This window comes from Schistocerca americana, chromosome X (genome assembly GCF_021461395.2).
Source record: "Schistocerca americana isolate TAMUIC-IGC-003095 chromosome X, iqSchAmer2.1, whole genome shotgun sequence".
NCBI classification, from domain to species: Eukaryota; Metazoa; Arthropoda; class Insecta; order Orthoptera; family Acrididae; genus Schistocerca; species Schistocerca americana.
This window is the reverse complement of record NC_060130.1, coordinates 757936592-757954929: the sequence shown is the minus strand read 5'-3', so window position 1 is coordinate 757954929 and position 18338 is coordinate 757936592. Positions and strand designations below refer to the sequence as shown.

Sequence of the window (18338 nt, the reverse complement as noted above, 5' to 3'; positions counted from 1 at the left end):
GCTTGATGGGTGAGTTACACTTCCTAGGGAACATGATCACAGATCTCAGTCTGACATTTTCAACGGCTTCATTTATATGATTATTTCTCCTCAAGTCATTCCAAAAGAATGGTTGTGATGGTTGTGAATGTGTCAGATGACTTATCATTGATTATGAAATCAAATGATATAGTGTATTTTCATCTATTTATATGCACTGCATTGTATTTATTTATGTCGTGTGTCAACTGCCAGTCTTTGCATTGAGAGCTTATAATCTTCAAGTTTTCCTGTATTTCATAACACTTTTCTAATGGTATTACTTCCCTCTATACAATTGTGCCATCTGTGAACTTCCACAGACCAAAAGCATAGTCTGCCAGGTTGGCTTCATGAAAAGTAAACATACTATTACACTTTGTTGAGGTACTTCACTGATGATGTCTTCCTATTAAGACTGACATACTGTGTTCAATTATCTTCAATTCAACTGCAACATTTCTCAAATTCTATAATGACATCTTGTTTATTAGGTAATGGTGCAGAAATGTATCTAATGGTTTCCAAAAGCAAAAATCATAGCATCAACTCACACTCCTCTGTCTATGCCTTTCTGGAAATCATGAATGAAGAGAGTGATCTAAGTCTCACAAAATTGCTGCTTCAGGAATACACACTGACTTAAGAGTGCTAGGGCTGTATTTCTGTGCATTTATCCTATGATCTTCCTCAAAGACTTAATTTGTGCCATTATGCAATCAAATATGGAGCTCTGTTCTCTTAGCAACTTAGGATAAACTACCTCAAGAAGGAGGGAGAGTTCATCCACATACCTGTATCTAATAAACAATCTAAGCAATATCCCATCAGTGGCTTTCTATCTAGTCACACATGCACAACTGGCAAAAATGGGGACTGTACTGTGAGACCCTTCAGTGAAGCAACTTTGCGTGACAGGGTAGAAGGTCATTATCTTACGTTTAAATACCATCATGATCAACAAGGGACTGCACAGCTGACTGTTCCACTGACTAATTTCACACAGGTTCAAACTTTTCATTTCTTTTTTTAGTATAACAACATTTTAGCAAGTAAGATGATCTTTTTGAATTCTCTGACTGTCTTGTATTGCTGTCCTTATGCTACTTTTGATTTCAGTTAGCTTTGATCTGTCAGCAAGTATTCAGTTTTGCTTGAATTTGCTACGCAGCTTTCTTTGCTTCCATAGAAACTTTTCAAATATTGTAGCTCAGCCAACCTATCAGCCCCTTACTGCACAACAACCAACACTGCTCATTATACCAAGGGACAGGCTGTCGCATCAGAGTTTCTGAAGATCCAAAAGCAGACACTATGGTGGCTTCATGTATTACACTGGTTGCATGTTCCCAACCACCCTCAAGACTGTCCTGACATTCAAATGCAACCCAAAGGCTAAACAGAGTGCAGTTTGCCTTTCAGATTATCCAGTTTGGTAGTTTGCTTTAGATTACTACACTGTCAGGAATGTGCAGTGGACAAAAGAGTTGATGTCCTCCTCCACTTATTACCAAACAATATCTACAAGGGCAAAATGTGAGAGCAATGCCAGAGGGCAACCCTGATTCTGTGCTGAAGCATGTCATCCTTTGTGCTATGTTGTATTTTCTCTGATGATAAGTGGCTCTCAACTAGCAAATCCCTGGGGCACATGGTGGTGCCCCACAGCACTGCCTGGGTTGAAACCACCTAAAATGGAAAAATTGTCATGGAAATTGCTAGTCTAACATTCTGAAAGCCTTGCTTTTGAGGACTACATGTGGTGGTAAGTAAGTAAGTATAACAAGCATAGTAAAATGTAAAATGAAACATAAATGATGGCAGCCATAGAAGATTGAAGCATTATGTTTAAGGGGATGAAAAATGACCTGTAGGAACTATTAACAAAGGCAGTGACTTTGCCTTTCACCTTTTTCCCCCACTAGATTGTTCTGTTTTGTGGAGATTACAGCCCTATAGTGCAGGTACTCTGCATATTATATAATTTGGGTCTCCTGAGACAAACACAGGGGCTTTTCCTGTACTGGGAGCCTCAATTCTTCACTCAAGTCCTGAAGAAATGTATATTCCATTTATGAGGTAAGCCAGTTAATGCTGAGATTTTTGTTTCTTATTTTTTCCTGTACGAAAGATGATAAAAGAACCGACTATGTTATGCTGATGGAACTGTGTGGTTCATTCACTATGACTTCGATATCAGGCACCGATTATCAACTTTGGATGTCTCAAATGCAATGGAGGCCAAAGGCTTCACCTATTTCCTTTGGTCTCTCCCCACATTTTCATCCTCTTTCTCTTGGACAAAAAGACACTGGGCATAGCTGAGGTCAAGTTCTTGTAGGCATCAAGTTCTGGAAGATACACTGTCCAGTCACATTACTGTGAGCACCTATCAAAAGCCTGAATAACTACCTTTTGCAGCGCATACTGCTGCAAGACATGCAGGGAAACAGTCAATGGGTCCTGGAAGATACCAACAGGGATGTGGAGCGATGCCAACTCCAGAGCCCTGGCCAGCTGCACTAGGATTTTTGGATGATGACCCAACGTGTGAACAGCCCAATTGAGATTCTCTCGGATTCTTGATTGGGTTTAAATTTGGGGTGTTTGGTGGCCGGGGGAAAACACACACACACACACACACACACACACACACACACACACACACACACACAGTGAGCTGTGCAACAAGTTGCATTGTCCTGCTGGTAGATGCCATCGTGCTGCATGTAGAGGTTGACACAGTCCCCAAGGATTGATGCATACTTATTTCGATTGACTGTGCCTTCTAGAATGAAGAGGTAAACCAGAAACTGTTACAAAAACATTCCCCAGACCATAATGCTCCCTCCTCTGGCCTGGACCCTTCTGATGATTGTTGCAGGGTGTTTGCTTTCAGACATTTCATGCCAACAGAGCACAGAAAGTGTTTCAGCTGAAAGCCACTCTGTGGATGTCCAGTTGCTGTCCTAGTGCACAAATTTCAGCCTTTGTCACTGACGAACATCAGTAAGCATGGGTGTATGTACTACACATCTGCTGCACAGGCACACAAACAGCAATGTCTGCTGAATGGTCATAGAGGAGACATTGTTGGTAACCCCTTGGTTCATCTGAGTGGTCAGATGCTCAATAGTTTCATGTTTATTCACCCATACACATCTCCACAGCCATCATTCACCCCAGTCATCTATGCACCCATACACATCTCCACAGCCATCATTCACCCCAGTCATCTATGCACCATAGTTGCCTCAGCACTGGTTTTGGACGGTCCCATTTTGCAATGCACAGTACACTCCAACCACAGCAGCCTGCAAGCAGTTTACAACCATAGCCATTTCAGAAATGCTTCCATCCTTGAGTTGAAAGCCCATGATCATGTCCCTTTGGATGTCAGATAAATTGTTCCGTTTCTGCATTACAACAACAACAACAACAACAACAACAACACTGTTTTCCATATCCCGGACATGCTTTATACCCTCCACTGCTAACACTGCCAACTGCCATCTGTGAGTGATTACTGCACATTGACAATGAACATACAGGGTGGTTACATTAATGTGACTGGACTGTGTATTTGCCTCTGCTGGATGGTTGACATTCACCTTTGATGTAACTATACCCGTGAAGAGACCAACTACTGAAGCACTTGCAAGCAAAAGGAAACACTACTCCATTTAATAGCTGAGCCTACTTGAAGTAGTCAGCTTAATCACCAAAGTTTTGAGTGGTTTACAGAAGACATTTTGAAGTAGGAGACTGTGTTGCCTTGAACTGTTTCTTTTCTTCAGCAGAGAATGCGTGTTTCATCATATTACGCCACAATGGATATTGTGCATTCCAAACAGGGTCATTTGAGTACAGTGGTGGGTAAATAGTTTGTGCACAGACAGTCAGCACTTTCACACAACAATACCAGCTAATGTGTTGACCTTGACTTAGCAAACACAATTATAATGGAATGTGTTTAGCAGTAAAATTCAAGTAAGAAAGAAATACTGACATTTTATTAGGTTTGTGTAGCATTACAATTATTTTTATTCACAGCTAATGAAATATTTTGTATCACACACCATGTTGCTGCAAGATGCAGCATAGGGTTGGGATACAAAGTTCTTTCTGCAGCTTTTGTCATTTTCATGATACAAAATAGCTATTCACAACAAAGTGTTGACCACAGACTTTATGTCAGCTGCACTTCTATGTAACAAATTTGTTCTGTTGGAATACCTGTACTTGAGCAGAATGCAATTTTGTAAATTTATCATTTATGTGTTTCCATAGGTAACCTATGTAATGCTACTCAAAACAGAGTGCTAAATAACTTACATTCATTCCCTTATGTCAATACTCTGATGAAGCTACATAATGTTTTGTTAATAAACTGTGAAATATGTCTGGAGGTATTCTAGTGATGAAAAACATATTTTTAAAATTAAAAATATTTCAAATTCATTAACTTTATTGCACACAGTACAATAAGGCTATGTGGCAGATATCCTACTCACCTGCACTTGATTGGTTGGCGAGCTATAGTAACTTTGTGCTTGCAGGCACCTGTTCCCCATGGGGGCAGAGTTTTAACAGCCTGCATTATGGAATCACTTCACAAATCTGAATACTCCAGCCAGTCCTTGTAAATCTTTGAATATATACAACAGAAATGCTTCGCTTAGTGTTTCGTCATCACTTTTGACAATCAAAAACTCATTTTGAAAATGTAATTGTGTTCTGTTACTAATTTTTATTTTTTGTTTTGCCAACAGCTTGACAGATTGAACCTTTTATAGCATCTTAACGAAGAGGGTGTTAATACTCGACCACAGTGCACCCAAACAATTATGAGTGTCAGGACTGACCTACGGGTTCCATTTGTGATTCACAAAAAGGCAGGGAAAACCAAGCTTCCCCACACAGAGTACAGGTAAATCATTCACGAACAAACAAGTCCAAAGGAATGATTCATTAAAGTGAACGGGAGGACCAATGAACAACTTCTAAGCAACAGACATTCACAGTTCACTTTGGTTGCAGTCTGTCTTGTTTCTGGAACAGTCATTCACTGTTCAGTTTGGTCGTGGCCAGTCTTTTCCAGTCTTAGTCTCGATTGGTCTTCTCGTTCCTCATTCCCAACTAGGTCTCATGCAGCTGGTCTCATTCTTTTGGTAATATTCAGCTGTTCCTCATTCCAGTTCAACTTTTTGTAATTATCTAATCTAATTCTCTAATCTATAAAACTTAAGCTGTATGTAATACATACTTTTTTTCAGCCAACAAAAAGAGAAATCTGTTTCTCTCTTCATCAATTTGAAAAACTGTTGAACACATACTAATCATAAGGCACAATTTTTTTAAGGACTCATTTGCCTGATTTAATGACTACTTTTAAAGGTAATTTTTGATCATTTTTAACTGTGGTGTAAAGTTAAAGTGAAACTTGCAATTTTCGCATTTTTTCCAAAAATGAAACATGAGACTTTGGGAGACACTTATTTTTCAAGTTCAGTTGTTTCTTTGTCATGCCCCCATTTTGGTTTTCTTACACAAAATGGTGAGTTGTGAGTGATTTTGGCTCAGTAAGAAAAGGTAAAGGGATGTCTCACCATTTGAAAAATCGTTGGATGGCATAAAATTGTATTTGCTTTTTACCTCAAAAACTATTATTCAGAATGTTTTTATTTAAAAACATTATCACTTTCAGCTTAATTATTAATGCTGTATTGCTGCACTAACTTAAATAATATAACCTAAAAATCTACTATTTACTAAATGTGTGAGGCAAATATGATGAGAATATCATATTTTCTTTTAAACATACTTATTCTTCAATAAAGCCTCTATTTTTTTTTTTTGCCCTGTAACCGTCTATATTTTTTTTGCCCTGTAACCGTCTTTTTTTTTTTTTTTTTTTTTTTTTTTTTGCCCTGTAACCGTCTATATTTTTTTTGCCCTGTAACCGTCTATATTTTTTTTTGCCCTGTAACCTTATGGAAATACTCAAGACACAATCCTTTCTTTTTTTGTTCATTATTACTGTGTTCCATGGGCTTGACATCTGTCTCAACTGGGTATTTACAACTTTCAGTTGAGTAATTAGGTGCAGAACGTTAGCGACATCTTCATTTTCATGTCAGTGCGAGGAGCTCATCTTAAAGAACTTAAACTCAAATAAAATCTGTTTAAAGATACTCTTATTTCAAGAAAAAATGAGCTGTTCAATTCGATTAGGCATAATTTTTCAGATTTGATCAATTTCTATTAGAATCCTTTTCATGTGACAGTTCTGCTTCGGAATTCATTGCAATGAATGTTTTCATTTTTGATTCTGAAGATTAACAGGGGACAGGAACCATAAATGATGTATCAGTTTTTGTAAATCCACATATGGGATATCAGTTTTGAAAGAACTCTGAAATCCAAATAAGGTGCTTTGCTTCTGGTGCAACACAGGATCACAGTTCTATGTACTTACGAGTTAGGGAAAATACAAATAGAACAAACTGCAGTGTGTTCTTGAGGTCATAGTTCAACTTCATCACAGAATAAACTTTTTCAATACATAAATGGCTCTCATGGAGAGCTGCATCAAACCAGTCTCTGGACTGAAGACCACACACACACACACACACACACACACACACACACACACACACACACACACACACACACACACACACAAATGGCTCTCGCCATCCACCGATGGATCCCCTGGAGCACAGAAAGATACTCCACAAGATGATTCTTCAAGGAGATAATAATGACGATGATGATTATTGGTTTGTGGGGTGCTCAACTGCATAATCATCAGCGTCCGTACAAATTCCCAACCTGTACACAGTCCAATCTAGCCACTTTCACTAATGGCTATAGAATGATGAGGACAACACAAACATCCAGTCACCAGGCACAAAAAATCCCCAACCCGGTCGGGAATCGAACATGGGACCCCACGATCCAGAGGTAGCAACACTAGTCACTAAACCATGAGCTGCCAACTCGTCAAGGAGAGAGTTCACAGTTCATTAAAAAAATATCAATACAATCCTCTCCTAAATCTTATTCCTGTACGGTAAATAGAACACATCTTTTTCGAAAGTGTTTTCAATCAAAAGACACATTTGTCTAAAAGTTGTTGAATTTATGGTCTTGTGACAGACACCAATGATTTAACTAGAAAGCCTTTCAGCAAGGGTTTCGTGGACAATTTTTTCCTGCCCTTTTCCACAGCAAGTTAAACAACCAAGATATGCATGAAACTATCAGCACTGAACCAGTAGTGGGTTTTTCTTTTCTTTTCAAATACATTTGTATGTAAAATTTATATTTAAATACATTAATACATAAGTTACTGAACTGTTGAATTTCATATTCATTTCACTTTAGTCAGTTAATGGCTACCTGTGTACACTCTGAAGTTTTCTCTTCCAAGTAACTGATCATCAATTCCATGTGTGAACCAAGTAGCTCTTTTCAAATGTACACCAATTGAAAACTGGCAATCTTTTTCAATTACAGAGCTCTTCAAAGCAATGGTGTGTGCTGTGTCATCAAGGTTTCGAAAAAAGAAGTCTCATTTCTTTTCATGTATGACGTTCTGACAGTCTCCCAGAATATTTATGTAGTTGTCACCATTGCTGATACAAACTTTCTAATTTTAGTGTACTGTTTCTCAGGTCCTTCTTCAGAAGTTGTGACTTTTGCAAATAAATCTTCACTTCCTACACAGTCAGTATGGCACTTTGATGCATAGTTAATTTGCACACCAGCAAATTATTTAAAAAAACTATTAATGTTGGTTTGACAGATGACAGTTTACCTCCGGTCATTTCGAGCTAGTAATATCTGGGTATATGTATACTACTTTCTGTGAATGAACTGAAAATGAAAATATTGTACTTGCTATAACTACAATTACTAGGGTGGTCCCCGCTGGGTTGTGAACAGGTTCTGTAATCTGAACTTTCATTCAGCCTGATCTGACCTCGCACTAGCTGTCTTGCAGTCACTAGCCAACAATGTTAGCCAACTAATGTGACACTTTCTGAATGCATTCAGATAAGGAAATTGAAGTCAACAACCTGTCCACATCGGGTACTCAATGAATTTAACAGGTAGAAGTAATACTTGTGCATACTGATATTTTTTCTCCAAATTTATCTAAAATCCATATAACATGCACAATTAGGAAAAAGAAACAGGGAATGAGTACAAATGAATGGATCCCAAAAATGAATGACCACAAGTGAACTATTTCCCAAAGTCAAATGAGTCTGCCCCTCTCCAATGTAGAGACCTCCACATATGGCGACATATAATACAGTTAGGCTGAAGCAAGTGTCCCATAGGTTGTCCACTAACAACATGTTTTGTGTTAACAGTCATCCACCCCCAGCCCACAGCATACTCCTCGAGTATGAAAGGTTTTTATACAGGTATGTCACACCCTTCAAATCTGGTTGGTTACACCAAAATTCCTGCACCCTGTGACACACACAATGTAACAGTGACAAAGCCAATTGTCATAATTACAGCATGCTCAGAGGTTATGGTAACAGAGAACCAGCAGTACTGAACAGTGCCCACCTCAGAAACACCTCATTTTCCAAACTCATATATAGTACCTAGCCAAACTGGCCAGTTTCTTTGTGGTCCTCCCTAAGGACATGATCAAGGGACAGACTTAATTTTATGAATGTTGTGGATGCAGTGAGCATAAACCTCCAGCATGCAAGACAGTCCTAACACTTAACTTCTTTGAAACAATTATTTAATTTGAACACTTTTATGTTCTGTTCTAAAAGCTCTATTCCTCATTATTTAAGGGTAAGACCAATTCAAGCTTTTAAAATTGTGTAACTGTAAACTAATATAAACATAAAACAAAAAGTATTGATCTGTACACTTTCCTCATAACAAAACTAGTGCAATGAAACTGACACATACCATATTTATTATGCAGGCTAACTGCATCATGAATAAGCTCGTAGTATCAAAGTGATCCAAATCATTTGGGTTAAAGAAATTGATTGGCCAAACATCTATATATTTTATTGCAGATGACCTGAAAAAGACACTTGGATTAATTGAATAAAAGAGCAAATAATCACCATGCACTCAGAGTACAGCACAATAATGGAATTTTACTTGTGCTTAATTCAGTATATTTCCTAGTAAATGTTATGTAACTTTCCCACAAAGTATTATGCATCTGATATGGAAGACCCACCAGTTGAATAGTGTCATTCATTTGCTGTATGTGGCCAAGTTTTTTTCATTGTTTTTACAAAAAGTTCCATTTGAATGCTTACAAAATGCAGAACATAAAACCCAAATTAAGGTTACTCTCATACAATAATGCAGTTTACATTTTATGGTATGTTAAGTCATATTTTTTTATAATAAATATTAACTGCTAATCAAAAAAATGTGGATTTTGTTAACAGTTACAATTTCTTCCTTATCAAATAAATTCAATATTTTATAGTATTGAAATGCTGGCTATTTTATGAAAAGTATTACAACATGAATACAAAACTTCTACAATATAGAAATAACACCTTCCACTTAAGGTTTCTGTATCCAAACAACTAATATTGTCAATACTATATAATCGCTGAAAAAAATTAGAATCTACTCTAATAATTCACTGTTCAAGAATAATTAACTGAGAAAACTAACAAATACATAGGCTATTGGGCAATATATGCAGTCTATGCTAAGATTACTGATGAAAGACTTCAATGAAATAGCTGACTGCCTTATGCAAGACACTGTTTCATTAGTTTTCTTTTACCCAAATATGTTTTGGCATTTTCTGTGCTATCTTCAGTGGGTTTTATTTTTTTTCTTTCTGAACATTATTGTTACATGTTAACCCTCTATGGACACTATTTGAATTTTGGCTTCAACCTATTTACATGTATAAAGGATAGATGATTCACTGTGAAACCCACATGTCATTGTTAAGGCTGGCTCAGAGGTTTTGGTAATAGAGGACCAGCAGCACTGAACAGCTCCACCTCAGGTTTGAGGAATTAATAGCTGACATTTTATCTAATGAACAAAACAGTCCAGAAAAGAATGATCTTGTAACAGTAATGTTTTTATGCTGGACCAGATTGCAAGAGGAGGGAGAAAGTTTAATTGCCTTTGACAATTTTGCAGAGGCCTTTGGCAGGATAGTTAGCAAGGTGCTATGATCTATAATGAAAGTGTGAGACATTTCACTGCACTTAAAATGCTCTGCCAGAAGACTTAAGTGTTTCCACAAACATTAAAACAACACTTGACAAATGCAAGTTGCTGGCACTACAGCCTAGTCAAGATCTGAAGCCAAGTTGTAGCTTTTCTCCTACATTATTTAACACTTAAATTGATGATGTTCTCAAAGAAATGAACTTTAAAGGAAGACAGGGCATTCAACTAAATCAGAGCAGATATATCAACACCTTGGTGTTTGCTGAAGATCAAATTATTATTGATAAAAATGTCAACTCCCATAGAGCACTCCCTCAACTGAGCCTAGTTTGTGTAAGAAATACGAAATTAAAAAATAGGAACAAAAGACAAAAGTAATGGTTCTCAAAAGAATACATACGATTAGAAAAAAAGGTCATGTTGACAGAACAGGTATTACACTCCAACCAACCTAGAATCTAACGCACACTACAACACAAAAGAGTAAATGCACAGAGTTTAATATATATGTGGTAAATTACACCAAACACTGAAGAGTTAGACTAGAAAGGACATGAAATAAAATTCTATAAGATAATAACAGTGCCTGAAACATTTACACACACAACTTCCCATTGGGCTGGGGGGGGGGGGGGGGGGGAGGCAGGGGGCTACACAGAAGAACGAAACTACTTCTAAAAGAGGTAGATTAAATTAAACTCAAATCCACCAATTTTGAGCACAACAAGTTCACCACTGGCCCAACATACCAGATCTTTAACTGTTTAGTCACTACGACTAACAAGACAGAAATCCTCTATTAATTTTCTCAAAAATTATTCAGTGTCACACAGAAAGCCAAAATATATGAAGCACTTTTTCCCGGTGACAAGGATGTGTGTGAAATATCATACCAATTCATGACCAAAAAATTCTGGTCATCTCTTGTGAGATTAAAACTACAGTTACAGGTATAGTACAGATGAATGAATGAAGAAATGCGAGAGCAGGAGACTATGCAGGAGGCAGAAACTTTTGTATGGATAGGAATACCAGAGACTGAGACGAGAACAGTTTCTACCAGAGAGTCTGTTGTGAAGGCAGATGGCTTGTAAATATTAACCCTCCTCCTCCCCAAAGAATGGTTTCTATTTTCAATAATTGCAGTGACTGAGATTAAACAACATATTTCTTTAACATATTAATTCCGCATCACAGTGTATTACAACAAAATATCACAGAAAAATTAAGGGATTAACTAACTGTTTCCTGATAGATAACAGAGAGAAAATCCCAAATATGACTAGAATGCCCAGCCAAAGCATAAGGGAAACACAATGCCCCTGAGGCACAATGCACAGAGCGACACGTTCACTTTTAAAAACTAAGTAGAAAATTACAGGAGCTCAATTAACTGAAAAAATCTAAATACGGATTTTACACAGGCACAACAAATAATTATGCCTGCATTTCATTTGTAATAACTGACATTTAAAAAATGTTTAACAAGAAAACTAAATCTCCAGCACATTATAAAGTGTAAGAGTTTACTTACTTGGCAACACGAACTTTATCAAGTGTTTGGAAATGGCGACATACACAAAGGTTTTTTTTCATCTTCAAAACATCTACCATCATTCCCACAAACTCAGTTTTATTTATATGCTTCTCTTCAGAATCTCTGCGTAGTTTAAAAAGAGGAATTCCATCACACGCCAATATACCACTGAATGTGGTAGTATGGTAGCCTGAATCAGAACTGCAAGAAAATAAAAAAATAGAGGGTTTTATTAGGTCTTGAGTAATGATAAATATGTACAAGACACAAAACTGAAGCCAGTGGTTTAACAGTACGGAAGTTACACAGACTGAACACATGTGAAATAAATCTTCTCGATCACTGATGGAATTGGAACTAGACTGGAACATGCATCTTGAAGATTGTGCTCCAGAGGGTTTTTTAGTTATCTAATCTTTCAAGTACATTCTAAAACAGTGTAAGGAAACAGTAGTGCTCATACAGTATCTTGGAAGAATGAATAACATTTTCAAATACATTATAAGCATGGATGATCTCTTTTTACAAGCATTTTCTTCCTATGACAACTTACCTCTCTAAGAAGTCCTTGGGTGTTGAGTCATCATAAAACCCCAAGACAATTGTATTGGGCTTCATTGCTCCCAATCCCGACATTCGGATCATATGATGCATGCCTTCTCTGACAGTCTTAGCAACTGTAAGCTCAACAAATGCTTTCACCTGCAAGCACGAAAATAAAATGTTTGCAAAGTCCACATGAAGTACATTGTGATCTCCATTTTTTTATAATTTAACCATAAACCAAAACAAATTATAAACTAAAGCACAAGCAACCACTAAAGCACTGAATAAAACATGAAATGTATTCACTAATTGTGAATACGGTACCACCACAGCTGTACTATTTACTAGAAACAAATAAAAATTTGTGCCAGAGTGGGACTCAAACCTGGATTTCCGGCTTTATGCAAGTGGTCACCATAACTGCAACTGCTTCAGCTATCCGAGCACACTTCATGAACACATCCAAACTTCCATATGTCCCAATGTCTGTTTCCCATTGTGCTCTCACAATTATACAAGTCCCACACAGGGAGAGACTTATTTAGTTTCAAGCATGCTCAGATAGCCTGAGTAGTTAAGGCAACCACTTGTGTAAAGCGGAAATCCAGTTTTGATTCCTGGTCTGGCATAAATTTTCATTTGTTTCCAGTAAATTTTATAGTTGTGGTGGTACCATATTTGCAATTTCTGAATATGTTTTATGATTTAATATGGTTAAAAATCATTAGCAGTGACTGTTGTTTTCAACATGCATGCATGTCCAAAGGAACTTGCACTACTGTACTGAATGAAGTTGTTACATTTTTATTCTTTCATCAGAATGGTGCAAAGTGTATCACATCCACCTAAAGCAATCATTTCACATATGAATGATATGTCAGATGCTACATTATGTAATTGTTTCAGAAAAAAAGAAGAAAATAATTAGGATAATTTATATGATCATTCCTCAGTTCACAAATTAATACATCATTCTCATATACATTTCATCACTTGGCCTATGACATGTCTTCCACTTTTATGAATCATTCAAATTTTGCATATACATTTCATCACTTGGCCTATGACATGTCTTCCACTTTTATGAATCATTCAAATTTTGCAGAATGTAACATTTCATTTCAGATTCTCAGTTGTCAAATATTCACTTTCAAGTTGAGCACAATTCTTTCATTACCGAAGTATAATATACATAACATGCCACCTGTTTTGGTTTCTGTAGGACCCTTGGCAGATATCCGAGATTTAATGTGATGTACAAATATTTCATAAAATATTAAGCTTCCAGAAATAATATTCTTTAGCTGAAGTCCAACAGTCCACAAAATTAATGTTGTAACTGCCATTATGAATGCTAAAAATTTGCTGAAGCATAAACTATGTGATTAAAAGTATCCGGACACCTGGCTGAAAATGACTTACAGGTTTGTGGCGCCCTCCACTGGTAATGCTGGAATTCAGTACGGTGCTGGCCTGCCCTTAGTCTAGATGACAGCTTCCACTCTAACAGGCATACATTCAATCAGGTGCTGGAAGGTTTCTTGGGAAATGGCAGCCCATTCTTCAAGGAGTGCTGCACTGAGGAGAGGTATCTATGTCGGTAGGTGACACCTGGCACAAGGTCGGCATTCCAAAACATTCCACAGGTGCTCTATAGGATTCGGGTCAGGACTGTGCAGGACAGTCCATTACAGGGATGTTGTTGTTGTGTAACCACTCTGCCACAGGCCATGCATTATGAACAGGTGCTCGATCGTGTTGAAAGGTGCAATCGCCATCCCTGAATTGCTCTTGAACAGTGGGAAGCAAGAAGGTGATTAAAGTATCAATGTAGGCCTTTGCTGTGTTAGTGCCATGCAAAACAACAAGGATTGTACGTGCCCTCCAGAAAAAACATGACCACACCATAACACCGCCACCTCCGAGTTTTACTGTTGGCACTACACACACTGGCAAAGGACGTTCACCATGCATTCGCCGTACCCACACCCTACCATCAGATCACCACATTGTGTACTGTGATTTGTCATGCCACACAACATTTTTCCACTGTTCAATTGTCCAATGTTTACACTCCTTTCACCAAGCGAGGTGTTGTATGGCATTTACCAGTGTGATGTGTGGCTTATTAAGCAGCCGCTCGACCATGAAATCCAAGTTTTCTCATCTCCCGCCTAACTGTCATAGTACTTGCAGTGGATCCTGATGCAGTTTGGAATTCCTGTGTGATAGGGTGGATAGATGTCTGCCTATTAGACATTACAACCCCCATCAACTGTCGGCAGTCTCTATTAGTCAACAGACAAGGTCGGCCTGTATGCTTTTGTGCTGCACATGTCCCGTCACGTTTACACTCCACTATCACATAGGAAATAGTGGACCTAGGGATGTTTAGAAGAGTGGAAATCTCGCATACAGACATATAACACAAGTGACACTCAATCATCTGACCACATTCAAAGTCTGTGAGTTCCGCGGAGCGCCCCATTCTGCTCTCTCACAATGTCTAATGACTACTGAGGTCACTGATAAGGAGTCACTGGCAGTAGATGGCAGCACAACACACCTAATATGAAAAACGAATGTTTTTGGGGGTGTCCAGATACATTTGATCACATAGTGTAGATATACACAATTTCTTTACATGCACTATTTAAATAATTAAATATACGAATTAGTATCAATCACTAGTACCCAGGACTAACTTATGTACATTTAAAAACTTCATGGTGTTAATTTTGTTCAAATACAGCAATCTGCAATAACCAAATTAGCTTCTTTAACAATGGGAGCCCTTCAATCACTAACATGTCTCTGCTGGAATGGAAACAACAACTAACAATCAAAATACCTGTTATCTGTATCAGTACATGGGAAATGTTCCAATGGAGAGGATACCGTTTATTCCTGTGTAGAAGTTTCAGTTTCATTACAGTTTTATCTTGCTCATGAAAAGAATTCATATAACCAAATTACTTATATGCAAATTTCATTGATGTTTTGCAGTTTCTATACAATGTATGCAAAATAGTAGAAATTTCTCTTGCTGTAACTGCAAACACTGTTCAGAGCCAGAATGTTTGTCACAATGGTTCAGTTTGATATCATGGTCATACTGCCATGAGCTGGTGTGCTGTGGGTCACCTGTTCAAACCTGTTGTTAGTATTTATCACTTCCTGAAATTCCTTATATTTGTAATGTTTCTATATTCCATATTTGCATAAACAGCAGCACTCTCCATCCAGGAGTTCAGTTCTGTCTGTAAGCTGGTGTTTGTAATAAATGTGATTTCAGTGTTAAGTGCTGAATTTCACTGACAACCTTGCTTTCTGATTTGGATTCGATTGAGGTTACGAAATGACACTGAAAGAGATACCGGGTACTTCAAAACTTGTGAATCACTGTAGCTCATACTAGGCAATGTAAAAGCTGTCATGGACAGAACCCGGAATACAGAATGCGTTGGACCTACATAACACTGTGAATTCAAATATGACAGACACTGACCAAATCTCACACTTGATGAAAGGAGTTGCAGATGATATTTACCAAGTACTTCAGATACGGGACGTCACAACAAATTCATCAAATAGTGCCAGCGCATCAAGGAAATGCAACAGAGCATAGTTGGACAAAAGAATTATAACTGACTCATGAATGTGGTCACTACGGCAGTCGTGGAAGATGATCTTGCCTCTCCCATTCGCCGGGTAGTAATAGAACAGATACAGCAGTTTATCACAGCCAGAACTGCTGGATCAACTAAACAAGAGATAGCAGCCAAGTACGTCAACCACCATACATCAGGAGGTAATGAAATGTTAAAGAGGTGTCTCAATCTTTAGCACCAATCTGTATTAACAGTTGAACATCTAAGGAACAATGGATTTAGCCAACTGACTTAAGCTACAGCTGTCAAAAAATGGCCCAGCAAATGACCAACACAGGTACAACCAAATCCTCTGCGAAGAATATGCCCCACAGAAGAATGGGCATTTGGAGGACAAAGGTCAATATGTTGTCATATTTCCACTGTTGTACGCTGCTGTAGAGAAAGAAGACTAGTGTTTGATGACTACACATCACCAGATGTCAATCACCACAACAGTTTTATTCATGCCAGTAAACTACAGATGATTATAATCTACTTTTGGGGCAAAGATGTACCCAGGACGAGGTAGCTCCCCAACAAAGTACAGCAGTCCCTGTCACTGTACAGAAGTACCAGCCACTCATCAAGTCAACAAATTCAGGGAACTACACAAGGTGAGCCACTACGGAGGTGAGGCCACCACATACTAAAATCCTCCATGGACAACAGCCAACAAGATGTCAGGAAATCTCATTGACATTTTCATTGACAGCCGACCTCTCTGTGCACTAGTCAATTCAGTGACTTCTTTTTCTGTAACGTCGAATGGTTATCACTGGCAGCTAACAACAATTGTGTTGGTTGTCATAAATGGGAAATAAGTCCATCCAACAGGAACACATGTTACAAGAATAACTTTCAATGAAATAACACAGCCATTTGTCATTTTAACAGAATATATTCATAATGTTATTTTCAGATGAGACATCTTGTAGGCATCACATGCATTCACAGGCTGTGGAATATCAGAGCTTCAGACTGATGAAGCTGTAACAAAGATTGCTCTGCGTGGTTTTTTGCAGCTGAAGACACTGTTATCCCACCATCACCCCATCAACGTGACGAGTCCCAGTCATCAGTCTAGGTACTCAGTTAAGAATTGAAGCTTTTGTCCACTGTAAAAAGCTACTCAGGTTCACAAAAGATATTTACATGCCAGCACTGATCATAAGCACTGTAAGTGGTCAAGGATAACTTTGGATCGATAATTGTTGAAAGCAGCTACAACGCATCCCTAAAGGTAAGTATGTGGTGAACCAGTCCAGGAAGGGCAACTTAGTGCCAACAGTGAAGAATCATACTCTGCTGCCACTACAAACAACACAGTGGAGAAAGCTATTATCGAACTACCAATAATATATGGCATGACGAGGAACAATGTCAGCGAGTGTTAGCTGTTCTGCATCAATTTTCAAATGTTTTCAAATCCTGAATGGAAAAAAGACAGGCCAACACACCATATCAACACTGGGGACCATCCACCAAGTTAGCCAGTGCTCATATAGGGTGTCTCCCGCTGAACGATGCACCTTTCAGGAGGAAGTGGACAATGCGTTGAAAGATGACATTGTTGCACCTTCATGGGATCCTTGATTCTCCCTCTGGTCCTTGTGAAGGAGGAGGACAGCACATTGTGTTTCTCCATTGACAACTGAACAAACTCATGAAAAAAGATGTTTATGCATTGTTGAGCGTTGTTGACACCCCACACTGCTTGAAAGGAGCAAAGTATTTCCCAACTATGGACATGTAGCCACTAGCCAATTGAGGTTGACCATCCACCAATCCAGATGACTGGGAAAAGACAGACTTCGTATTACCAGATGACTTCTATGAGTTCTACATTATGACATTTAGACAACTTAGCACTCCAGCCACCTTTGGACAAACTGCTTCAACACTTTAAATGTCATTGCTATCAGTATAACACTGTCATTTTTTCAAACATATTTGAAGAACATCAGAGCCACCTGACAACCATGTTGAAGTGTGGTCAAACCGCAGGCCTCCACTCAAATCTGAAAAAGTGCCTGTTTGTTCCCTGACAAATAAAATTCTTTACACACCTAGTTAAGGGCAATGAAATCCATCCTGATCCAGAGATAATATGAGCAGCTACATATTTTCTGACTCCTCAACTCATTGGTAATGTGACAAGCTGTCTCACAATGTGATCACAGTACCACTTAGTCACAAAGGACTTCTGTAGCAAGGCACATCCCTTGTAAGACCTACTGCATGAAAAAGCCAAAGGAAGAAAGACTGGTTTTTTAATGTACCATCAACATCAATGTCCTTAGAGACTGAGCACCTGCTCAGATTTTGTCAAGGATGGGGAAGGAAATCGCTCGTGTCCTTTCAACAGAATCACCCCGGCATTT

At 38.2% G+C, this 18338-nt stretch overlaps 1 protein-coding gene across 1 annotated transcript in view; it reads right to left on the bottom strand.

Annotated features, from left to right (window-relative positions):
- Positions 1-18338, bottom strand: part of LOC124555367 (solute carrier family 12 member 9) — a 132458-nt gene that overhangs the window by 23623 nt on the left and 90497 nt on the right. The window contains exons 10-12 of the mRNA XM_047129258.1: positions 12312-12460; positions 11756-11959; positions 8968-9085 (exon numbers count right to left, since the gene is read on the bottom strand). Of these exons, the coding sequence (XP_046985214.1) occupies positions 8968-9085; positions 11756-11959; positions 12312-12460 (471 nt within the window). The remainder of the gene's footprint in view (positions 1-8967; positions 9086-11755; positions 11960-12311; positions 12461-18338) is intronic.